The 25,109-nt window shown below is 47.9% G+C and overlaps 1 protein-coding gene and 2 non-coding genes across 5 annotated transcripts in view; all 3 read right to left on the reverse strand.

Annotated features, from left to right (window-relative positions):
- Nucleotides 1-7,830: 7,830 nt before the first annotated feature.
- LOC139550923 (eukaryotic translation initiation factor 4 gamma 1-like) overlaps nt 7,831-25,109 on the reverse strand; it is a 28,130-nt gene continuing 10,851 nt past the window's right edge. For all 3 annotated transcript variants that reach the window (XM_071362194.1, XM_071362193.1, XM_071362192.1), the window contains 25 exons: nt 23,084-23,238; nt 22,106-22,195; nt 21,420-21,498; nt 20,204-21,244; nt 19,972-20,060; nt 19,326-19,506; nt 18,947-19,080; nt 18,583-18,735; nt 16,978-17,370; nt 15,668-15,814; nt 15,131-15,364; nt 14,870-14,974; nt 14,203-14,571; nt 13,772-13,901; nt 13,406-13,508; nt 12,974-13,233; nt 12,719-12,843; nt 12,329-12,501; nt 12,013-12,138; nt 11,645-11,726; nt 11,427-11,525; nt 10,689-10,826; nt 10,468-10,549; nt 9,897-10,037; nt 7,831-9,388 (listed from right to left, as the gene is read on the reverse strand). In XM_071362194.1, coding sequence (XP_071218295.1) covers nt 9,207-9,388; nt 9,897-10,037; nt 10,468-10,549; nt 10,689-10,826; nt 11,427-11,525; nt 11,645-11,726; nt 12,013-12,138; nt 12,329-12,501; nt 12,719-12,843; nt 12,974-13,233; nt 13,406-13,508; nt 13,772-13,901; nt 14,203-14,571; nt 14,870-14,974; nt 15,131-15,364; nt 15,668-15,814; nt 16,978-17,370; nt 18,583-18,735; nt 18,947-19,080; nt 19,326-19,506; nt 19,972-20,060; nt 20,204-21,244; nt 21,420-21,498; nt 22,106-22,195; nt 23,084-23,238 — 4,811 coding nt within the window. In that variant the 3' untranslated portion in view covers nt 7,831-9,206. The remainder of the gene's footprint in view (nt 9,389-9,896; nt 10,038-10,467; nt 10,550-10,688; nt 10,827-11,426; nt 11,526-11,644; nt 11,727-12,012; nt 12,139-12,328; nt 12,502-12,718; nt 12,844-12,973; nt 13,234-13,405; nt 13,509-13,771; nt 13,902-14,202; nt 14,572-14,869; nt 14,975-15,130; nt 15,365-15,667; nt 15,815-16,977; nt 17,371-18,582; nt 18,736-18,946; nt 19,081-19,325; nt 19,507-19,971; nt 20,061-20,203; nt 21,245-21,419; nt 21,499-22,105; nt 22,196-23,083; nt 23,239-25,109) is intronic.
- Nucleotides 9,698-9,828, reverse strand: LOC139551410 (small nucleolar RNA SNORA3/SNORA45 family). The gene has a single exon (XR_011670279.1). It is a non-coding gene; the product is annotated as a small nucleolar RNA SNORA3/SNORA45 family (small nucleolar RNA).
- LOC139551404 (small nucleolar RNA SNORA57) lies at nt 10,265-10,405 on the reverse strand. Its single transcript, XR_011670273.1, has one exon. It is a non-coding gene; the product is annotated as a small nucleolar RNA SNORA57 (small nucleolar RNA).

The following is a 25,109-nucleotide window of genomic DNA, read 5'->3' on the forward strand; positions in this document are numbered from 1 at the left end:
GAAATTGCTCCCAAGGATGAACCAGACTTGTGGAGGTCTACAATTTTTTTCTGAGGTCTTGGCTAATTTCTTTTGATTTTCCCATGATGTCAAGCAAAGAGGCACCGAGTTTGAAGGTAGGCCTTGAAATACATCCACAGGTACACCCCCAATTGACTCAAATGATGTCAATTAGCCTATCAGAAGCTTCTAAAGCCATGACATAATTTTCTGGAATTTTCCAAGCTGTTTAAAGGCATAGTCGACTTAGTGTATGTAAACTTCTGACCCACTGGAATTGTGATACAGTGAATTATAAGTGAAATAATCTGTCTGTAAACAATTGTTGGAAAAATGACTTGTGTCATGCACAAAGTAGATGTCTTAACCGACTTACCAAAATCATAGTTTGTTAACAAGAAATTTGTGGAGTGGTTGAAAAACGAGTTTTAATGACTCCAACCTAAGTGTATGTAAACTTCCGACTTCAACTGTACACACAACAAGTAGGTGACATGGGGGAGAGGCATTGTGCCGTGAGGTGTTGCTTTATTTGTTCTTTGAAACCAGGTTTGCTGTTCACTTGCACTATGTAAGATGGAAGGGAGTTCTATGTTCTCATGGCTCTGTATAATACTGCACGTTTCCTTGAATTTGTTCTGGACCTGGGGACTGTGAAAAGACCCCTGGTAGCATGTCTGGTGGGATGTGTGTGTGTGTCAGGGCTGTGCGTAAGTTGACTATGCAAACAATTTGGGATTTTAACACATTGTTTCTTATAAAAAGAAGTGATGCAGTCAGTCTTTCCTCAACTCTTAGCCAAGAGAGACTGGCATGCATAGTATTTATATTAGCCCTCTGATTACAATGAAGAGCAAGATGTGCCGGTCTGTTCTGGGCCAGCTGCAACTTAACTAGAACTTTCTTTGCAGCACTTGACCATATGACTGGACAATAATATATATAAGATTAAACTAGAGCCTGCAGGACTTGCTTTGTGGAGTGTGGTGTCAAAAAATCTGAGCATATCTTTATTACAGACAGACCTCACCCCATCTTTACAACCTTTGAATCTATATGTGTTGATCATGACAGTTTACACTCTAAGTTAACACCAAGTAATTTAGTCCCCTCAACTTGTTCAACAGCCACACCATTCAGGTCTAGAACTTAGGGAATGATTTGTACCAAATACAATGCTCTTAGTTTTAGAAATGTTCAGGACCAGTTTCTTACTGGTCACCCATTTCTTAACAGACTGCAACTCTTGATAAGGGTTTTAGTGACTTCATTAGCACTGGTTGCTGATTATATGATATGATAAGATAAGGGTTTTAGTGACTTCATTAGCACTGGTTGCTGATTATATGATATGATAAGATAAGGGTTTTAGTGACTTCATTAGCACTGGTTGCTGAATATATAATATGGTTGAATCATCAGCATACATGGACACACGTGTTTTGTTTAATGCCAGTGGCAGGTCATTGGTAAGAATACAAAAGAGTAGAGGGCCTAGAGAGCTGCCCTGGGGTACACTACACTTTACATGTTTGATATTAGAGAAGCTTCCATTAAAGAAACCCCTCCAAGTTATATTAGATAGACAGAGGTTGAAAAGCCATAACACATACGTTTTCTCAACAACAGGTTGTTGGGCTCCCGAGTGGCGCAGCGGTCTAAGGAACTGCATCTCAGTACAAGAGGTGCCACTGCAGTCCCTGGTTTGAATCCAGGCTGCATCACATCTGGTTGTGATCGGGAGTCCCATCGGGCGGTGCACAATTGGCCCAGTGTCGTCCAGGTTTGGCTGGGATAGGCTGTCATTGTAAATAAGAATTTGTTCTTAACTGTAGGAACTATTACATTACAACGGAACGACTTGATTAGTGTAGTGTTAGCTAGCTACATAGTTGTCTTTGCTGTCTTTGTATCTAAGATAATTGTGTAGTTTAGAGTAATTATCGAGTAATTATCGAGGTTAGCTAGCGCCGCCGTTCTCCTACCTAGTCAACACTGCTAGCAACACTGCTAGCAACACTGCTAGCTAGCCAGCTAGCCAACTATCATTTTAGTCAATAAGATTTTTTGCAACGTAAGCTTAACTTTCTGAACATTCGGAGACGTGTAGTCCACTTGTCATTCCAATCTCCTTTGCATTAGCGTAGCCTCTTCTGTAGCCTGTCAACTATGTGTCTGTCTATCCCTCTTCTCTCCTCTCTGCACAGACCATACAAACGCTTCACACCGCGTGGCCGCTGCCACTCTAACCTGGTGGTCCCAGCGCGCACGACCCACGTGGAGTTCCAGGTCTCCGGCAGCCTCTGGAACTGCCGATCTGCGGCCAACAAGGCAGAGTTCATCTCAGCCTATGCTTCCCTCCAGTCCCTCGACTTCTTGGCACTGACGGAAACATGGATTACCACAGATAACACTGCTACTCCTACTGCTCTCTCCTCGTCTGCCCACGTGTTCTCGCACACCCCGAGAGCTTCTGGTCAGCGGGGTGGTGGCACTGGGATCCTCATCTCTCCCAAGTGGACATTCTCTCTTTCTCCCCTGACCCATCTGTCTATCGCCTCCTTTGAATTCCATGCTGTCACAGTTACCAGCCCTTTCAAGCTTAACATCCTTATCATTTATCGCCCTCCAGGTTCCCTTGGAGAGTTCATCAATGAGCTTGACGCCTTGATAAGTTCCTTTCCTGAGGATGGCTCACCTCTCACAGTTCTGGGTGACTTTAACCTCCCCACGTCTACCTTTGACTCATTCCTCTCTGCCTCCTTCTTTCCACTCCTCTCCTCTTTTGACCTCACCCTCTCACCTTCCCCCCCTACTCACAAGGCAGGCAATACGCTTGACCTCATCTTTACTAGATGCTGTTCTTCCACTAATCTCATTGCAACTCCCCTCCAAGTCTCCGACCACTACCTTGTATCCTTCTCCCTCTCGCTCTCATCCAACACTTCCCACACTGCCCCCACTCGGATGGTATCGCGCCGTCCCAACCTTCGCTCTCTCTCCCCCGCTACTCTCTCCTCTTCCATCCTATCATCTCTTCCCTCTGCTCAAACCTTCTCCAACCTATCTCCTGATTCTGCCTCCTCAACCCTCCTCTCCTCCCTTTCTGCATCCTTTGACTCTCTATGTCCCCTATCCTCCAGGCCGGCTCGGTCCTCCCCTCCTGCTCCGTGGCTCGACGACTCATTGCGAGCTCACAGAACCGGGCTCCGGGCAGCCGAGCGGAAATGGAGGAAAACTCGCCTCCCTGCGGACCTGACATCCTTTCACTCCCTCCTCTCTACATTCTCCTCTTCTGTCTCTGCTGCTAAAGCCACTTTCTACCACTCTAAATTCCAAGCATCTGCCGCTAACCCTAGGAAGCTCTTTGCCACCTTCTCCTCCCTCCTGAATCCTCCTCCCCCCCCCCCCCCTCCTCCCTCTCTGCGGATGACTTCGTCAACCATTTTGAAAAGAAGGTCGACGACATCCGATCCTCGTTTGCTAAGTCAAACGACACCGCTGGTTCTGCTCACACTGCCCTACCCTGTGCTTTGACCTCTTTCTCCCCTCTCTCTCCAGATGAAATCTCGCGTCTTGTGACGGCCGGCCGCCCAACAACCTGCCCGCTTGACCCTATCCCCTCCTCTCTTCTCCAGACCATTTCCGGAGACCTTCTCCCTTACCTCACCTCGCTCATCAACTCATCCTTGACCGCTGGCTACGTCCCTTCCGTCTTCAAGAGAGCGAGAGTTGCACCCCTTCTGAAAAAACCTACACTCGATCCCTCCGATGTCAACAACTACAGACCAGTATCCCTTCTTTCTTTTCTCTCCAAAACTCTTGAACGTGCCGTCCTTGGCCAGCTCTCCTGCTATCTCTCTCAGAATGACCTTCTTGATCCAAATCAGTCAGGTTTCAAGACTAGTCATTCAACTGAGACTGCTCTTCTCTGTGTCACGGAGGCGCTCCGCTCCGCACTGCTAAAGCTAACTCTCTCTCCTCTGCTCTCATCCTTCTAGACCTATCGGCTGCCTTTGATACTGTGAACCATCAGATCCTCCTCTCCACCCTCTCCGAGTTGGGCATCTCCGGCGCGGCCCACGCTTGGATTGCGTCCTACCTGACAGGTCGCTCCTACCAGGTGGCGTGGCGAGAATCTGTCTCCGCACCACGTGCTCTCACCACTGGTGTCCCCCAGGGCTCTGTTCTAGGCCCTCTACTATTCTCGCTATACACCAAGTCACTTGGCTCTGTCATATCCTCACATGGTCTCTCCTATCATTGCTATGCAGACGACACACAATTAATCTTCTCCTTTCCCCCTTCTGATAACCAGGTGGCGAATCGCATCTCTGCATGTCTGGCAGACATATCAGTGTGGATGACGGATCACCACCTCAAGCTGAACCTCGGCAAGACAGAGCTGCTCTTCCTCCCGGGGAAGGACTGCCCGTTCCATGATCTCGCCATCACGGTTGACAACTCCACTGTGTCCTCCTCCCAGAGTGCTAAGAACCTTGGCGTGATCCTGGACAACACCCTGTCGTTCTCAACTAACATCAAGGCGGTGACCCGTTCCTGTAGGTTCATGCTCTACAACATTCGCAGAGTACGACCCTGCCTCACACAGGAAGCGGCGCAGGTCCTAATCCAGGCACTTGTCATCTCCCGTCTGGATTACTGCAACTCGCTGTTGGCTGGGCTCCCTGCTTGTGCCATTAAACCCCTACAACTCATCCAGAACGCCGCAGCCCGTCTGGTGTTCAACCTTCCCAAGTTCTCTCACGTCACCCCGCTCCTCCGCTCTCTCCACTGGCTTCCAGTTGATGCTCACATCCGCTACAAGACCATGGTGCTTGCCTACGGAGCTGTGAGGGGAACGGCACCTCCGTACCTTCAGGCTCTGATCAGGCCCTACACCCAAACAAGGGCACTGCGTTCATCCACCTCTGGCCTGCTCGCCTCCCTACCTCTGAGGAAGTACAGTTCCCGCTCAGCCCAGTCAAAACTGTTCGCTGCTCTGGCACCCCAATGGTGGAACAAACTCCCTCACGACGCCAGGTCAGCGGAGTCAATCACCACCTTCCGGAGACACCTGAAACCCCACCTCTTTAAGGAATACCTAGGATAGGATAAAGTAATCCTTCTAACCCCCCCCCCCTTAAAAGAGTTAGATGCACTATTGTAAAGTGATTGTTCCACTGGATATCATAAGGTGAATGCACCAATTTGTAAGTCGCTCTGGATAAGAGCGTCTGCTAAATGACTTAAATGTAAATGTAAATGTAACTGACTTGCCTAATTAAATAAAAATAAATAAATGGTCAAACATATCAAGGCTGCATCAGTCAATTGTGTCAGTGCAGTTCATGTTGAGTGTCCTTCTCTATAAGCATGCTGAAAGTCTGTTGTTCATATATTTACAGAGAAATTGTATTTGGTCAAACCCAATTGTTCCCAACAGTTTGCTTAGAGCTGGCAGCCAGCTGATAGGTCTGCTGTTAGAACCAGTAAAGGCCGCTTTACCACTCTTGGGTAGCGGAATGACTTTGGCTTCCCTCCAGGCATGAGGACAAAGACTTTCCTCTAGGTTCAGATTAAAGATATGACAGATAGGAGTGGCTATAGTCAGCCACCATCCTCAGTAGCTTTCCATCTAAGTTGTCAATGCCAGGTCTGTCATTATAGATCAATAATCATTTTTCGACCTCTTGTATCCTTGTATTGCTACTGATGTGTCATCAAATGAATTATCAAAGTGAGTCTCAGAAATAGCTAATATATGAATGTTATCTGATGTTAGCAAGTTATTGATTTCATGAACCTTATTTATTAATATGGGCTATTAATATGGGCTATTTTCAGCCCTTTCCTGGGTAGCTTATCAGAGATGGACATAATATAGAAAACAGCAAACAAAGCTATACATTCAGCAGTCCATTAATCAGTTGGTGTGCGTAAGTGTGTGTGTGTGCTGCGGGGTTGAAGCTACGAACCCATAGGCTTGGTTCGCTCAGGATGTACAATAAACAGAGTAGCAGCAGCGTATGCTAAGAGTGTGAAAGTGTGTCTATGTGCGAGTGTTGGAGTGTCACTCGACACTCTCCACTTCAGCCCCGTCGATGTGAACGGGGGCGTGCTCAGCCCTCCATTTCCTGTAGTCCACGATAAGTTATTTTGTCTCGCTGACGTTGCTGCCAGGTCTACCACGTCGTGTCGTTGGCAAACTTTAAGATGGTGTTGGAGTCGTGCGTGGCAACGCAATCATGGGTGAACAGGGAGTACAGAAGGGGACTAAGTACGCACCCCTGAGGGGCCCCCGTGTTTTGTGTCAGCGTGGCAGATGTGCTGTTGCCTAAACTCACCACCTGGGGAGGCCTGTCAGGAAGTTCAGGATCCAGTTGCAGAGGGAGGTGTTCAGTCCCAGGCTCCTTAGCTTTGTGATGAGCTTGCAGGGCACTATGGAGTTGATCACTGAGCTATAGTCAATTAACTAAAAATCCTTGTCTGAGAGAGATTTACATGGTTACCATCACTCCAGGGTAAGCTTGCACGAAACATAACCCTTATTTAAGTGTATCTAAAATTCCAAGGGAAAAATTTATGGTGGAATCATTTCCCTGTTTGACCGCTAAGTTTTATGAGTATTATGACACCTCCACTGTGGGGTCCTATAGACAGCTACGAAAATTACAGATTAAAACCCTCTTGGTAAATAGTACGGTCTACAGCTTATCATGAGGTATTCTAACTCAGGCAAGCAGAACCTCAAGACTTCCTTAATATTAGAGACTGTTAATAGCTGGTGCGCAAAGAGACACACCACCCCTCCTTCAGTTTACCCGACGCTACCGCTCTGTCCTGCCGATGTATAGAAAAACAGAGCTAGTTTGACATTTGATAGTCTTGAATGGAGATTGTCCAGTTTATTCTCCAGTGATTGCACGTCCGCCAATATAACGGAGGGTAGAGACGGTTTATCCACTTGCCGACGTAGTCTCATCCGTTATTCTACATGCCGGCCTCTTAACGCCGCCTCGTCCCTTTTCGTGTGTCAAGGATTTGTGCCTGGTCCGGGATGAGCAGTATGTCCGTCTCATTAAAAGTAGAAATCCTGATCCAAACACAGTGCCTGAATTGCACATGGACACCTGTTTAAATTCATAAATGTTCCCATGACATAAGGATGTCATAAGGGTTGTAGGTGTAATAAAGCATATATATACAGGCACCAACATGTTAGAAATTAATATGGTGGAAATTAGTAATTGGAGCTAATTACATGTTTTTTTCCTGAATAAGGCGGTGGTAATGTTCAGGATAGATAAACAGTTTGTGAGAACTGAAACGACCAAAACCAGAAGAAAAGCATGCAGAAACAATATTGAACTACATATTTTAAAACGATACCATCTTTGAGGACTAACACTCAAATAAAAGCCATGACAAGATGCATAGAATTGCAGAAAACTTGCTTTAAAACGGCAAACTTCTCTCAGCTCAACAATCTTTTATTGCTGAAAATTCGATTTACAACAGCAAAATTCTCTTCACCCACCAATATACCCTTCTAGCTAACAGGCTGATAGAGTTAACACTTCCTCTTCCAATGAACTGTGGGAAGGCGAAAATAATGAAACGGTCTATCAAATCTATTCATTTTGAAATGGATTACTTCTACCTGCCATTCTCATTCCCCTGATAAGACAAGTCATTCTTTTTGTTGCCATCATGTGACGGGGGTCCCTGGGTTGCCGACTTTACCCAGGGAAGAAAAGTTTGAAAACCCCTGCACTACAGTACCCTTAACGCAAGACCTGGGACATGCATGTACAAACTCCGCTCAGCAACTTGATAAGTCTTTTATTTGCAATTTTCGGTTTCCTCTTTTCCAGTTTATGATGCAAAAAGAAGCAGTAATTCCTTAAATAATAAAGAAAGCAACAAAATATTTACAAAAGTCCAATAAAACTAATCAATGGATGACCTAAAGCACCCCTCTCTGCATCTGGACAAACTGCCACTTCTGTTGGAAAATGATACAGCATTTTATAGTTTACATTACATCAGTAATTTCTTTTTATTATTTCTGAAAAATAAAACTGACAAAAAAAACAACTTTAATATATATGTACAGAACGCTCCTGAAATGTGATTCCACTTAGAGTAGAAAAGGCTTTCGGATCATTTCTGTTTTTCTCATTTCATTAAGTTGATTTCTGTAGGTTTCAAGTTTTAATGGTGATTTTTGTCATTAAGAGTCCTCTAGTTATGGGGTTTGTTTTCTCATTCGACAGGGGTCGAGAGAGAACGCACCCAACAGTTCATCATGTAACTACAGGAGAGGTAAAAGACGCAGTATCTCAGTCAGGATTGACTACTGGGGGAGGAAGTGAAAGGTAGGCTTTAAGGAAGCATATAGAAGACCCCCACCGTCCTCCAGTAGCCAAGGTCAGAGGCTAATGGTCAAAGGTCACAATCCACCCCCCATCTTGTTTCTCTGTCCTCAAAGTCCCAGTACTGCGGTAAACAGGAAGTGGAAAAAAGGAGAAGAACCATCGCTCAGAAAGCCATTCAGCGCCTCTATAGTCGGCAACATACGCTTGATGTCAGCTGATCAGCAAACATACCTCGTCTACATCATTAAAAGAAACACACTTCAACCATGCTGCACACACACACACACACACACAAAAAGAGAAGACAGAGCTCTGTGTTCGATCGGACGTCACACACGCGCGTGGCATGATACCCCACTCCTAGGGAAAAACATGCTACATGACACCTCTACCATTGTCTCTATGCGTTTGCGTGTCATATAGTATGTTGCATAATATAATTTTGTCTACAACCACAAAGAGCAGCGTGTTGGTTTGTTATTGTTTTCTCAAGAACAACAAGTCAAAAAGGGTTTTAGACGCAGTGACCGTAGTAGTTATTCCACGCGTTTACACAAGCAAAATCCGTCTCAATCATTTATTTCATTTTCGGCGGACACACGCCATCACAAAAGAGGGAAAAGAGAATGAGGAAGTGAGCGAGAGAGAGAGAGAAGAGAGAAAGTGATTGCATGTCAGGTCCCTCTCTAAAAAGCCTTGTTGAGGATCGATATCAGTCCGCCACATAAAAAAAAAAAGGGCCATAGAGTCCAATTCTCTCATCGGGCTCCCCTTGCGATACACCACCCTAGCCATAGAGGGCGGTGGTGGTTTTAGAGAGGCCATTTAGTCCTTGTCGGACTCCTCTTCGGCCTCACGGAGCCAGGTGAAGAAGGCGGTGACCGACTTAAGGGCCACGCCCTTGCCGGTCTGCTCTGCGGGGTCTTTGCTGGACTCCCACCTGTAGAAGGCCTCCTCTTTGATCACGTCCTCGTCGTACAGCGCGTCAAAGAACATCCGCAGCAGATCTGGCGAAGGGAGGATGCCACAGTCAGAGAGGGTAGTTAAGATGCACAGCCATAATCATGATTCCTGAACTATGAATCTAGCCACAACACCATCTGATAGAGAAATGTGGATAAATACATACTCCTTCAGCAAACATTTTAATTCACACAAACAATCAAAGCTCATTTTACACAATCCCATTAGATTTTTTTTGCGAGACAGGAGACAAAGCCAGTGGGGCAGAATGTGAACGACAACCACAAAATCTACATGGAATGGGAAGCAACTGCAGTGCATGTTCACGACAAAAAGAAACATCAAAACGGAGGTTCTGTATCTGAGCTGGTGATTGGCTGGGCCACAAGAGACTACAGCCAATGAATAGGCAAAGAGGTTTACTCTGCGAGCACTCTAGCACACCAGGACAATGAGGTTGTAAAGGAGTGACTCTAGCCTCGCTATCCACAATCATACACAACCTCACACTGAGGTGAAACACACACACACACACTGCAGTACTGTACTCACTGGCCGGTTGCTCCATGTGCACCATGAGGCCCTGGAGGGCGTAAAGGGCCTGCAGCTCCCTATGCTCGTCACTCAGGTACCGCTGCAGCAGCTTGGCCCTCTGGGTAATCTGCTCCACGTCCACTTTGTACGGGTTCTCACCTGGACAGAGGGATGGAGGGAGAGCGTGTTTGAGTGAGTGAAGGTGGAGAGAGGGAGAAAGGATGGATGCATGTTCCAACCCCATTCTTCTTACAACGTAGTCTCCAACCAGTCAACCCGATTCATAGGAAAATTAACCCAGACCCATAAACCTAGAGTAGCACCAAACGACCAACACTCATTCTACACCCAACTTGATGCCCCCATTGCCAATCAGACAGATATCAGAATGAACCAGCGATTGAGCATAGAACCAGAAACATTCTGGCACCGAATACATAGCACTGTCCTTGCTTTCTCTCCATCACACACACACACACACACACACACGATATACAGGGCAACAGCATGCATGCCAAGAAAGGAGGTTGGAAGCATCTGTAAGGTATGCAAACAGAAGGGCCAGATATATGGGCTTTGCGGTACTCACATATAACAGCTGACTGGCAAATGGAGGTCATCAGAGCACGCACAAACTGGTTGGCAGCCGCCTGCTGTTCGTCCAGGTTGGCCTGGAAGTGAGAGGGTAAATATTTACCACACAGAGCCTGCTTTCCCAAAAGTTAGATGTAGATAGCGTGTTTAAACTTTCAATTGACCTGCTGATACACAAAGTTGCATATGCACACACACACACACACACACACACACCTCGACCCAGTCTCTGATGCGCTGGTTGTTAGCCTTGTCCTGGATCAGTCTGTCCAGATGTTTGCTAAGCTCCTCCCCACTCATGGGCTTCTTCTGATTGGTCTCATCCGACTCCTCCCCCAGGGTAAACTCAATTTTCTGGAAAGAGTGAACACACCATAGAATTACATTAGGAACTCTACGGAAGGCACGCTCCGATCCCTCAGACAGGTTGCCTGACCACGTCACGAAAATGGTTCACGCGCGTCGCAGAGTGTTATGATTCTGAAAGGTCAAATCGCTATCTACAAGGAAAAGAAGCTGCCGTGTGAGGAATCGTAGGTGGCTTGTTTCAGTTAGTTGCGTCTTGTTCTTGAGATCATGTCTTGAGGTGTTTGGACTTATGTCACGTCTATGCAAATATGGCTAAAATTAGCTAGCTAACCAACAACTGCGACAAAGCAATTGGAGATAACCAATGCTTATTGTGCAATCTTTTTGTATGTTTTCAATAAACATTTGGAGACAAAATATAGTTCACGTTGTTGTCAATGATCCTTTGATTCTAAGCCAACAAGGTCCGTTTTGCACGCATCGGTTTCGTTGCTAAACACACCTACACCTAACTTCCCTTAACCAAAACAACAAAAATCCTCTCATTTATTTAGGGCAGTCGCATGTTCAGTTCACCGATCTTAAATGGCATTCAGATCGAGTGGCACAAAAAATGAAAAGTTTAACCCCGTCTCCCACACTGACCTGTTCAGTCACAAACTTATTGACGTCCTCATCCTCTGGCAGGAAGTCTCTCCAGTTGAGCCCTGCTTCCATCCACAGACCACCCACCTTCTTATGGGTCTGAAAATCATTTTTTTTTTTTTTTAACAAATCATTAATACACAATTCATTTACACACACACAAAATATGTTATGGACATACACAAACCCCACAGAGCTGCTTGCACAGAGAGACTTACCATTCCTTTGCAGAGTAAGTTGAGAATCTGCACCAGCAGCAGACCAGCCTTACCCAAGGGAATCAGGGGCTTGGAGATCTCCCTGGAAAAACACACACACACACACACACACACACACACACACACACACACACACACACACACACACACACACACACACACAGTAGCAAAAGGTTATTGAGCGTTCCTTTAAACTTCTCATTCATTCTTTACATCCGTCTCAAACTGTAGATTTTTTGCCTAGCACTTCTTCACTATTCATCCACAAGGTGAAGCGTCAGTCAAAGCCTTTCTGGAACCAACGCTGTTGCATGCAAGTGACCGCCGGAGTCGGGGCCTACGCAACCTATATAGAGCCTGGGCCTCACCTGAAGAGCTGTCCCATGGGGATGCCTCCGTCATGAAGCATGGGAGTGATGAGCTCAGCCAGGTATTGCCAGATGTGGGGGATGTCTATGGCCATATCCTCAGCCACCTCCAGGATCTCCTGGAGCCTGTGATTAAAACATAACCAGGTAAAGACCTTATTCAGTGCTCTCTCACCCACAAAACAAGGCAAACTAATAATTTGTAGAACTATCTTGTGGACAGGATTGCGTGCTTCCTCAAAACACACACTCTCTTTCATCATTTGAGAAATGCACACAACCTGGTCTTTAGGGCACTACTCTCCCTGCCTCTCACCCCTTGTAGTACTGTGTTGTGGGCAGGGTGCCAGCCTTGAGGAGTGAATGCAGCAGCAGGCCCATCCGTTCCCTGGCGATGGCGCTGCGCTCCAGAGTGTCCTCCAGGCCGTTCCGCACAAACACAAAGAGCAGCGGGGCGCTGTTCAACTCCCCTACACACTGCAGCGCCTCCTACAGGGCCGGACGGGGAAGGACAGGGGTTTAGTATTACAGCAGTTAGCTATGCAATGCAATCGCCTCTGATTGTGTGTGTTTACCTTTGTCATGGACACAAAACTGATGGTGTGTGTGTGTTTGTGTGCATCTTCATGTTGTCGATGTGGCCTGTGTGTGTGTGTGTACCTTCATGTTGTCGATGTGGCCTGTGTGTGTGTGTGTGTGTGTGTACCTTCATGTCGTTGAGGTGGAGGTACTCCTCAATGATGGCTCTGGACTTCTTGTCCAGCTCCTCCTCGGTCATGGCCGGTTTGGCCGGAGCAGCGGGGGGAGGGGTGGGGCCTGTCTCACGCTTCACTGTACAGATACAACACACACAGTTACACATACTATTGTACACAAAAACACATTATACACATGTATCCAGCGTGTGTGAATGATGTATGTGTAGAAGTGTGCGTGTGTCAATGTGTGTATAGTCTCTTACCAACAGCCTCCTTACTAGGAGCCCTGTCCCGGCTACCACTGCCTCCTCGGTCTCGGCTGCCTCTGTTCCGGTCGTCAGACATGCTGGCTACACGCCGGACGGGGGGTTCCGTAGGGGTGCGACTATCGCTCCTACGCTCCTCTGTCTCGCGGCTGAAGCTGCGCTTGGTGACAGGCGGGCGGGCGTCCCGACTGCTGTCGCGCCGCTCGAAGCGGTCGAACCTGTCCCGGTCCCCGCCGCGGTCACGACTGGAGCTGGACCTACGGAGAAGGAGAGAGATATTGGAGAGCGGAGAGGAAGGAGAGATGGGAGAGTGGGGGGGGGGGAGAAGGGGTAGAAAATCAAGGTGTGTAAGCAAGAGTCGGGGGGCAGAGAGAAAGATCGGGAAGAATGAGGGGAAACGGAAAGCGAAACAGCAAGATAAGTACTGACCTCTGGGGGACCCTGCGGTCAGCGTCGGAGGACGACACTGGTGGAGCAGACTGCTGCAAGGCAGAGAAACGGTTGCCAGTGGCCGGACGGCCAGTCTCCGCTGCTACAGAACAAAAGGATGGAAGGAATGAGCAAGAGAGATCAATACACGCATATTACACAAATGCCAAGTGTGTATATATAGGTGTGCATGCGTGCATTTTAAGTGCGTATAGTAGTGTGACAGTAGTACAGTATAGTACAGTATTTTTTTACACTTGTGTGAGGGATGTCGGTGTGTGTTTGAGTTTGTATGAAGTAGGCTTCTACCCGACTCCGTTTAGGTTGCCCTGTGTTTGGCACGTGTGCGCCCATATGTGGCCCTACCTGGTTCAGCTCCGGCGGCAGGCTTGGCTCCTGTGGTGCCTCCACTGCTGCCCTTGCCCCAGCTGCCCCACATGCCCTTACCCCCGAGCTGGGGCGCAAGGAGCTGGTTGTTGAAGTCCAGAGCACCAGGCTAGTGCGGGGAGAGGTCAAAAGGTTAAAGGTTGAGAGCAGAGGTGATGACATAAGTATATCCATCTCAACGGGGACTCGACTTGGTAAAAATGGCTACTGAAGTGACGCAAGTAATATCCCTGAGAACACAAACTCTTCACCTGGTCATGTGATCGCAAAAAGCATCCTTATGAGCTACTGAAATACAATCAATACACTATTGCTTACCTTCCCCCTCATAATTAGGAACCCCATTCGTGTTGGTTTAGTAATAAAAACACGTTCCTTTATTAGTTGCGAACCTTAAAACCGCCGCTCACCTTGGTGATCTTGCTGAGCCGGCTGGTATCGATGGGTCTGTTCTTGGTGGAGATGGGCACTGTGTTCCAGCCTTCGTCCTGGGGCTGGCTGCCCCTAGCCCCCTGGCCGCCGTGCTGGCCCCCACGGCCCCCCTGATCTCTTCCTCCTCTGTCTCGGTCTCCCCCCCTCCCGTCTCTTCCTCCTCCACCACCACCGCTACCACCTCCTCCTCTTCCACCACCACCTCCTCCACCACCACCACTGTCATTCCTTGACATAAGCTGCTGTTGGACCTTGACCAGCTGCATTTGCTCCTCTCGCTCAGCGTCCTTGTGGATCTGGTCTATGGTCTTAGGGCCCTGCTCCCCTCGCCGGGGCACCCAGCCGCTCTGGTGGAGGGAGAGAGGGGGAGAACTCTTTCAAAGTCTAAGATTTAGCAACGGTTTTAGAGCCATCTGATGAATTAGAGTATGGTTACTGCTGTGACGCCATGACTGTAATGATACTATTGGAGAGAAGACAAACAGAGGAAAGAAGAAGTGAAAGAGAGCGCTGAAGTGGAGAGAGGGAGGAGGGGATGGATTGAAGGACAGAAATATGGAGGGAGGAAGAGGGAAAGAGGAGCGAGAGAAAATGAGAAAGGAGAGAACATTGTACAGAGAGGGATGGAGGGAGGTGTAGTCGTACCCGTCTGAGGTCGATGACGTCCTGCAGCATGAAGCGGATCCTGGACGAGGTCTTCTTCTCCTTGATGATCTTGTCCATCTGGGCAAAGTACTGGTCCATACGAGGCTGTAGGGACAAACAGAGGGACACTCAGACTGGTGTGTGTGGCCATTCACATTTCTGCAGAGGAAATATGTCCGATATCAGTATGTGCGTCCGTCCCTGTGCATTAGTGTGCGCACATGCCTTTGTGTGTCTGTGTATGTGTCTCTCTCCTCGTACCTTGGCCTTCTCAAAGTCCAGGTCCTTGCCGATGGTGGACAGCAGTCTACAGAGGCACTCCAGCGACTCCTCGTCGTGGTTCTTCACCAGCTTGACGATGCAGTCGTGCATGATGGCCTCCGTCAGCATCTTCAGCTTGAACAGCTCGCCGATGAACTTGATGTTGCCCAGCGACCGCCGGCGCGCCTTGTCCTTCGCATCCTCCAGCGCCGCCTTCAAACCGGCTTTGTCCTCCTGGGAGACGGGAGGTGAAAGGTCAAAAGGTCATTTGAAAGTAAAGAAAGCTGTATTGCCCAAAATGCACCTGCTCTGAGGGTTAGGGACGAAACAGAATGTGATTCTATCTTTGCTAGTTCAGCCACAGACCTCGGCAAAAGTGAAAAACAGCAAGTCAAATGAATAGTCAAATAAATGGATTTAGATTTTTATGAGGATACAGACCAATCTTGTGATATTGGCAATATGAACAAGAGTTGGATATGAATATAACAGAATGCATCTGTTATGAGGTTGTGTAGACAGGATGTGATGTCGTACCTCTTTGGCGGCCTCCATCTCCTTCTGTTTGGCCTCAAAGATCACGTCATCGTCCTGGTCCTTCTCAAACTCCTTCTGACAGCGGTTCAGCAGCAGCTTACGGAAGTTCACAGTCACCCCCGGCTTGTCTGTGGTGGGCACTTTCAACTGGGAGGACACAAGGAAAGGAAACAAGGAACAAGTCATGTTTAGTTCAAGGTCAGTTTCGTTTATGTTCAGTAGAGGACTGGCTTAGAAAAGTACACTCAAACAAATGGATGAAGACAGAATTAAAACAGAGGGGGAGAAAAGAACGAAAGAGGGCTTCTCAGCTCCTCGAGTTCTTCATTTCCATCCCTATCCTGCAGTGTATGGATGTGCATCTTTCCCTTTCAAGACGATTCCATACGCATCTAGATACATGGGCTCCCAAATGATACATTTTAGTTTGAAACGATTCGGTGTGATTCAGTCCATTTTCCATTCTAAATTCAAATCTGCTAGGGACTCCCGAGTGGCGCAGCGGTGTAAGGCACTGCATCGTAGTGCTTGAGGTGTCACTACAGACCCGGCTTTGATCCCAGGCTGTGTCACAACCGGCCGTGACCGGGAGCCCCGTAGGGCGGCGTACAATTGGCCCGGCGTTGTCCGGGGAGTGCTTTACTTGTCGACTCCTTGCTGCGGGCCCAGAGCACCTGCAGGCTGACTTGGGTAATCAGTTGAAAGGTGTTTCCTAAGGCACATTGGTGCGGCTGGCTTCCGGGTTGAGCAGGACGGTGTTAAGAGCGGTTAGGCGGGTCATGTTTCGGAGGACGTAAAAGTCTGCTGCTGATGGAGCTCATGGGCTGGGCCTCTCTCAACTGGATCTGTCTGAGCTGACTTCTGTCTCTCTGTGTGTGTGTGTGTGTGTGTGTGTGTGAGATGATGATGTACGTAGACACCTGATCTGAGCCATAAGGGAGATAAGGCATCTACCACCCCACTACAATAACTTGTCATGTTTTTTTTGCACATTAACTGTTTAAGCTAGTAATGTATCAATAGTTATCGTTTACAAAACGAGCTCTGACATGGCCAATGAACAGAACAACTCGGTTGTCACAAAATATGAGGTATTTTCAGAAGGCAGAATGTAATGAGCAACATTGTTTTAGTTAACCGGCAATTCGTAACGGTTCAATACATTTTCTGACTGATGCACTTGTATCTTTAACATTTGAACATTTACATCCCTACTGCACTGGTCCAAACACATGGCTCAAAGTAGAGGCAGAGAGAATGAAAAAAAGACAAACACAAAATGCCCAAACAACGTCAGTCACGTCACTCACCCCCATAAGGCAGCGGCACATGTTGGCGTAGGCCACGGAGAAGTTGGGCTCGGAGATGGCCTTCTCAAATATGAGATCGATCACTCCCTTCAGCCTCTCCTCCGTGTCGATGGTCAGCTCTGTGACCTGTTTCATCAGCTGCTGGAACATCTGAGGGGTCAGCTTGTTGAGGATGGAGCGGACCCTCTTGAACAGCTCCTGGGTCTTGGCCTGCTCGGGGTCGTCGCTCTCCTCCTCCTCGGGGCCGGGCGCGCGGCTCCCCGCCATCTTCACCGCGGGCTTCCAGGCTTTCTCTGCCTTGTTGAGCTCCACGTCGCCACCTAGCGATGAGGAGATGATGATCTTGCGGGGCTCCTTGCGCTGGCCCTGCTGGGAGCGCCGGGGTCCTGGGGGCTGGGGGGAGAGGAGAGAGAGAGAGCGAAGCGGGGAAAGACAGGAGGAGGGAGAAAGCAAGATGGGTGAGTTTTTAATTTTCCCGTTATTTTACCAGGTAAATTGACTGAGAACAGGTTCTCATTTACAGCAACGACCTGGGGAATAGTTACAGGGGTGAATGAGCCAATCGTAAACTGGGGATTATTAGGTGACTGATGGTTTGAGGGCCAGATTGGAAATTTAGCCAGGACACCGGGGTTAACACCGCTACTCTTACGATAAGTGCCATGGGATCTTTAATGACCTCAGAGAGTCAGGACAGCTGTTTAAAGTCCCATCCGAAAGACAGCACCCTACACAGGGCAGTGTCTCCAATCACTGCCCTGGGGCATTGAGATATTTTTTAGACAAGATGAAAGAGCGCCTCCTACTGGCCCTCCAACACCACTTCCAGCAGCATCTGGTCTCCCATCCAGGGACTGACCAGGACCAACCCTGCTTAGCTTCAGAAGCAAGCCAGCAGTGGTACGCAGGGTGGTATGCTGCTAGCCAAGGGTAGAGGGATAAAACAGAGAGAAAGAACATCATGTAGAGGAGATAAGAGGGACATGACGTCTATGAACTTCAAACACACTGGGCTGTCAATCAATTCACTACTTGAGCCCAGCTTTAGACATAAACAAGGTAGAGAGCAGTTCCAGTCTTAGAACACTATTCAATGGTCATTTTTAAATGCTCTCAATAAATTACTGGTGGTCGACCAATTAAACCATTTGTTTTCAAGCAACGTGTGACAAATGATTGATTTCTATGAGTTGGAGAGTGAGGTAATGACATACTTTGAACTATGACTAATGCTTTCCAAGAGACAGAGACAACAGCCCACACGTAACCAAAAAAAAAAAAAAATTGATCTTGGTCTTGAATTATAGGATTTATATGCACTGACAACAGAGGCATCTGGATGGATCAGCAAAGATGTGTGCTCGATTTTATACACCTGCCAGCAATGGGTGTGGCTGAAATAGCCGAATCCACATACTTTTGTGTATATATAGTATATTAAAAATAATATATTTCTAAAGAAAAAATATATGGGGGATTAAAAATGGAGACCAATTTCCAATTAAGCCTCAATCTCTCTGCAATATTAAATATGATCTACCCCCTAAAAAAAATGTAAGTGTCCACTATATAACTCCATACACGGACCCACACTGCGATACTCACTCCCATATGGTCCCTTCCAGGGCCCCGTGGTCCCCCTCCCCCACCTCCGGAGGACTGTCTGCCCAGGTTACCCATGAAGGCGGGGGTGAAGTCTGGCCCGGCGTTCATCATGTTGCGACCCGGCTCCGCTGGGCGCATGGGAGTCTTATTAGCCTACAGAGAGGAGAGAATTAAAAACCTATGAATTTAACATTGAAATTAGTATCGGGACATACTAGAAAAGCACATGAATGAGCTATGGGAGCATAATTGCTTTACTTAGTTGTGAATAATACATTTCTAACTGGATGCCTATAAATAAATAAATTAATAACCATATTGGCTCATTAAATTGTTATTTCTTTCCTTCAATGGTATAGTTTACCTTATCCAACACCACATCGCAGATAAGAGGCAGGCCCTCGGGCTTGTTCATGCTGGCACCAATGTACCGGAAGCCCAGCAGGAACTCCCTGTCGTACCTCTTCTTATCCTCCGGGTCGATAGGCTTCCATTGCTCTGTTGGGAGGAAAGGGTGGAGGAGTGGGAGAGTTTGAATGGGCGACGGACTCTTTATACTGCTTAACGTTGTTGGAACACATCCAACCAAATCTATCAGACCACTCTTGAAGAGACATGCATTTCGGGAGGGATAACGCTGGCCATACACATGCATAATGGGGTCTTTGACCATTCACGATGAGACTTTTCACTTAACAGGAAATTGCCGGCGTCAACAAAGATAACTGAAGTGGGCCACCCACCTCCTTTGTACTGGTACTTGAGGTCGCCTGGTTTGAGCGGGGGCGTGTCAGCGTTCTGCTTGTCCTCCTTCTCCTCCCACGTCTCGTCTGGCGCGTCGGCGGTCGCCAAAGGGGGAGGGGCCACAGGGCTGGGCTCCGCCGGAGTGGACAAGGGCTCGGGGGCAGCCGCTGCCGCCTCCTCCTGTATGGATGAGAGTTGGGAGAAGGGACAGGACAATTGGAGGGGTAAGACAGAGTAGAATGAAGTTGAGACCCCTACAATGCTGTCAGGATTTGGGGTGACAATCTTTTTTTCTTACATTTTTGTTCGTTTGTGAGAGAACAAGTTAAAAAGTTGCATACCGGAAGTTTGACCAAAACTAGCTGGGAAGTGAAATGTTTGTCTCGACAGATATACCAGGACTCCAGGCACAAAGAGGAGACCAACGGTGCCATATGCCAAGTTGCTCTTGCACTGACTAATGAACAGTCCAACCGGAGTAGCGGCTGCTGGGAGCTGTGCTGGGAGTAACAATCTTACACGTTTTTCAAGGTTTACCACTGGTGCACCTTCCAAGTGGTCATGGACAACTGTTCAGAATAGCTCATGACTTTAGAAGGCCGCTCTGTTCTACGCAAGCAGGCAGAGGAGTAGATACAAACGCACCTCTTTGAAGGCATCCAGCATGTCTCCAATGGCTTCCTTCTTGTTCAGCTCCTTCATGTTCCTCTTCTTCTTTGGCACAGACACAGCAGCTAGGAGAAGAGGGTTACATCAAAAAGTTACGTCAAAACCTGAAGCCACACCATCCAGAACCCGTCTGCGCCAGCCAAACCCTTGGTGCACACAGTACTTCCTGACCAAGTGACCCCGACCAGTAAAAACCCTCCCCTCTCACCTTGCATAGACGTGTCCTCTGAAGGGCTACTGGCCAACGGCACTGTGGCTGCATCCTCCTCTTTCTCCTCCTTCTCCCCCTCCTCTGCCACGGCAGCAGCTGCAGGGCTAGCAGTTTCCTGAGGTGTGGGAGCGGCAGGCTCTGTGTTGGGCATTGCTGTCCGCTCTTGTGCGGGCACGGGGGCGTCTACCTCGTCGGGGTACTCCTGGGGGAGGCCGTTGGACAGTGGCGTCTGCGCCTCGCTCTTCTGGGCCATGGCGGGCTCCGCCTCCGGGACAGAGGGAGTGACGGCAGGAACAGGGGCAGACACGGGCACAGCAGCAGCATTTTCCTGTTTTGGCGCTGTCGGCTCGACCACGCTCTCAGTTTTAGTGGGTGCTTCCACAGACACCACCGGCTTCACGGCCGGGGCGGAGTGTGTGATCGTTGCCTTGGCAACGGGGGTCAAAGGTCGTGGAGCGGGTTTAGTGTGTTCTTTAGCGATCGCCACCGTAACAGGCGCCACTACCTCTGGCTTGGTGGTAAGCACAGGCTCCTCCATTACCTTCTCTACATTCTCCTCCTCCACCACTACTACTTCTTCCTTTTTATTCTCTGCCTCCTCTTTCTCCGCTACCAGGGCAGGAGGCTTCTCGACGGCTGATGGGGCGGCCGATGGCTCTTCCTCAATGGGAGGAGCTTCGGGAGTCACTGCCTTTCCCGCCAGGCTCACACCGGCATCCACCGTGTCGCTGACCTGAGCGATGGTGGTGGTGGGGGGTGGTGTCTGCACCTCTACAGGGGGAGGGGAGGTAGGAGCTGCCGGGGGGGAGGGGGAGGTGGGAGGGGCCTGGTCTTCCTCTGGTGGAATGGCCTCCTCGGCCTTCCCCGCAGCCGTGGGGACAGCCAATTGGCTGACGATCTGTTCGGTAGGTGGGGCTTCCTGGCTATCTTTTTCCTGTTTGGCCTCAGCTGGGACGGTGGCAGGCTCTGGGGTCACCAACGCAGGAGGCGGGGTCACGGCGGCCATCGTTTTGGAAACTGTGGGTTCCGTGTTGTCATCTGAAAAAAGACATAATAATCAGTTCAGAACCGTTTTGGAACTATTACGCAATATCAATCAATCATTGAAGATCAAGTTCATTGTTTACGTCATGCTGTTCTACTCTCTATGTAATGTGGAAAATCTCAGTATGTAAAGACATTGTAGTACCACAAGACCTGGGAGGACGCTCACCTGTTCTCGTCATCATAGTGACGGGCTTTGTAACTTCTCCGTTGGTCTGGGAAGGACCTTCTCCCTCTGCAGTGGAAAACTAGTGGCAGAAAACGAGGAGCACCGTCAAAACTAGCGTATAGTAGATTTAAAAAATAATAAACACAAATATGTTGTACAGTGTTTTCTAACGCTATCCTATTGCCTTGATCAAAACCAGTTGAGTTGAGAGTTGGAGACAAGACACAACAACCTAAAAGTAAACACTAACTGAATGCAACCGTTCTGGAACAGTTGGCTTCCATTCCAAACTTCCTGGTCTCCTCTATGACATCACCTCTGTGGAATCATCTCAAAGACACAAGATTCCAAACTTGTTGTGAGCTCATCACTGGGAACGATCCCAAGGAGGTGGCGAAATCAGGGGATGTATTGAGGGATGGGAAACATTTAGCGTTGAATGTATAGAACTAGAATGTATAGAGCGGACACTGTTGCATCTGAGACATTCGTATCTGTTCTACATGATACATTTCTGTTTTTTTTCTACATAGTATATTTGATGTCCTCATATGATAAATACCAATCACAAAGTTTCAGGATGTGAACAGCAATAGAGTTTTAATCATTGGACAACAATGTTTCTGAATGGTCTGTGAGGTTACATTGTCCTGAACAGGCAGGCCCCAGTGGGTTGCGAGGCATACCTGTGATGGGGGGGTGGAGGTGGCCCTTCCCCCGGACATGATCTCCTCTGTGATATCGCGGCCCCCCTGGTTGGGGTCTCGTATTCTGATCTGAAGAGAAGGATGAAGTTGAACAGCCAACAGTCAGACTACTTCACATTAGCATATTAACCATCACTCGCCAGGCCATCACTGTAAATAAGAATGTATTCTTAAAAATCGACTAGCCTGGACAGTATTCACTAGACGCCAACAGATGAAAAACGCAACGAAGGGACTGGCTATCCGTTTTCGTTTCCCATCGCAAAATGTTTTGCTACGGTATATACTGATGAATACAACCCTGGTTAAATAGGCCTAAATAAATGATAGTCCCCTCTTCTCTTCTCCCGTCATCCCTCTTACCATCTAAACTTCTTTCCCGCTGTTCAATCTCCATCTGTGTCACGAGGTTAGTTGCCTTTAATCACATATCTAGGGTCACATTACCCTGAGGCCAATTCTGATCTAGGAACAGATTACCATCCCCCTGGTTCTATCTTTAACCATAAGGGGGAGGGGGGAGAAGATATCCGTGTCTGACCCTGTATAAGCGGTAAGGGGCAAGATGTACTACTCCTGCACTGCATTGACCTCAGCAGCGAGGTCATAGTATACCAGCTGCCCTCTGACCTTTATAGGTCTTTTCCACTCCTAATATATACCCTGGTATTATACTAGGGAAATAGTGTTCTCAACAGTGTAGGCTGACACTAACGACTTGTTAAAAGCAGCATCAACAACTTCTGAATCCCCTGAACAGTTGCTTTTTATAAGGAAAAGGCCCAATTGATATGCTAACAGTTAACCGTTGTCATGTTCACGCACCCAGAAAAGTCCCAGTCCGGCCCCATGTCAGGGTCTTTTTTAGGTGGAAAATCAAAAGCCTGCGTCTTCAGGCCAAACACCAGGGGTATAGTCTTAAAAGTGGAAAAGCAAGATTAGTTTGTGGTACAGTACCGCTATGCGCTCCCTCTTGGGTGCCGGTGGTTGGCTCGGCGGCGGCTGAGGGGGCAGGGCCTGTTGCTGGGGCTGGGCCGGGCTTATCATGACAGGCGCCGTTTGGACAGGGGGTGTGTGGCTGTACTGGGGCTGGGCCGGGTAGTAGGCACCTGCTGTGTGGGGGGGGGGCAAGTCAAACACAGCACGGAAAGCAACACACAATCGCACACTAAAATGACCACAAATATACCATAAAGACTAAACAAGCATTGAAACAACCACACACTGAAATAGGAACATGTTAAAATAGGAACATGTTAAAATAGCCACAACAGGGCCTAAAATAAAAACACCCGCCTGATACGGGTTGATTGGCATTGGCGGGTACGACGTCCATTTTACCAGCCACGTTGACAGTGCATTTCACTCGCATTTGCGAATAAGAATAGGGTTAGAAGTGAAGAACGAGCACATTTACAGCAAAATAAATAGCTGGTAGCTAATCACACAAAGAAGCACTATAATACGACAGCTCCCACACTGCCTGGCTGGGGAGCTGTGGGCACTGGGATTGAAGTGCTGAAGACTGATTTTAGAAGCGCTGAGCACAGGCAGAAATGTTGGTCTAATTCACTCTAAAGTCTACTACAGTGAGACTGTCTTCCTTGGCTATTACAATGTCTTGTTCACCAGCTGGGTTGTCTCCAATGGGTCTGCTTCAACTGCTAGCGAAGACCTGAGATATTTTAAGATATAGCCGATGTCACAAATAATAAAGTAACATTGAGCAATATTACCACATCACTTATTACTAGTAACACATTTGTTTAAGAAACATTACAAAGCATGCTCCTCCAGGTTATTTGGGGGGGGGGGGCCCTGACCCACATGCACCTGGAACAAAATAAAACAATGTATACACAATGGGGGGGGGGTCAGCTACAAACCAAACAAAAACAACTATAAACAAAACTACAAATCAAACATGCAGATAAAGATGCAGCCCTGCACACACCGCGCAACACACAAACACACACACTTACTCACCGGGGTAGCGCTGGGAGGTGAGAGGAGCGCCGTGGAGAGAAAGACGCCCGTTCTCTCGCCCGCCCCCTCTCCCCCCACCCCCCCGCCTTTCCCTCGCAGCCAGAGAGGGCTCTGAACACGACAGGGGGAGGAGAGGAAGGAAGCGAGGGAAGGGAAGAGAGAAAAAGGAGAGAGAGATAGGGAGGACAGGAAGAGACAGATGCAGAGTGAGTGAATGAGAAGGGAACCAGAGGTAAGCAGGGTGTTAAGGCAGTAAGAGGCAGCAGGTGAGAAGACAGAACACAGACTGATAGAGCCGAACCAAAGCCAGAAGAACACACACACACACACAGCCTTGGATCCTTAGAGAAACAAAGACCACCATACACACAAACACCTGCCAGGCAAAACCACCACAAACAACCAGCAAAGCCATACGGTAAAGAACCTAAGATCAACTGACTGACCAACTGTAAGATCAACTAAGATCAGGCCCTAAAATTAACACCCGCCACCTGCCAAATGCGGGTAGATGTCGGCATTGGCAGGTAAGACTTCACCAGCCACGTTGGCGCGTGGTCAGGGTTCCACAGTGCAAGCATTTCACTCGCATTTGTGAATAAATATAAATCAAGTGTGAAAACTTTTATAGTAAAATCTATTCTGCTGTAGCTGTTTTCAAAGTATTTCAGCCATTGTTTCATAGCTGGAAAATGAAATCGCACAAAGTCAAAGAACTACGAAGCCTATATAGAGTTGAAGTTTACATACACTTACGTTGGAGTCATTAAAACTCGTTTTTCAACCACTCCACAAATTTCTTGTTAACAAACTACAGTTTTGGCAAGTTGGTTAGGACATCTACTTTGCGCATGACACAAGTAATTGTTCCAACAATTGTTTGCAGACAGATTATTTCACTCATTATTCACTGTATCACAATTCCAGTGGGTCAGAAGTTTACATACACTAAGTCGACTATGCCTTTAAACAGCTTGGAAAATTCCAGAAAATTATG

Source organism: Salvelinus alpinus, chromosome 23 (genome assembly GCF_045679555.1).
Source record: "Salvelinus alpinus chromosome 23, SLU_Salpinus.1, whole genome shotgun sequence".
NCBI lineage: Eukaryota > Metazoa > Chordata > Actinopteri > Salmoniformes > Salmonidae > Salvelinus > Salvelinus alpinus.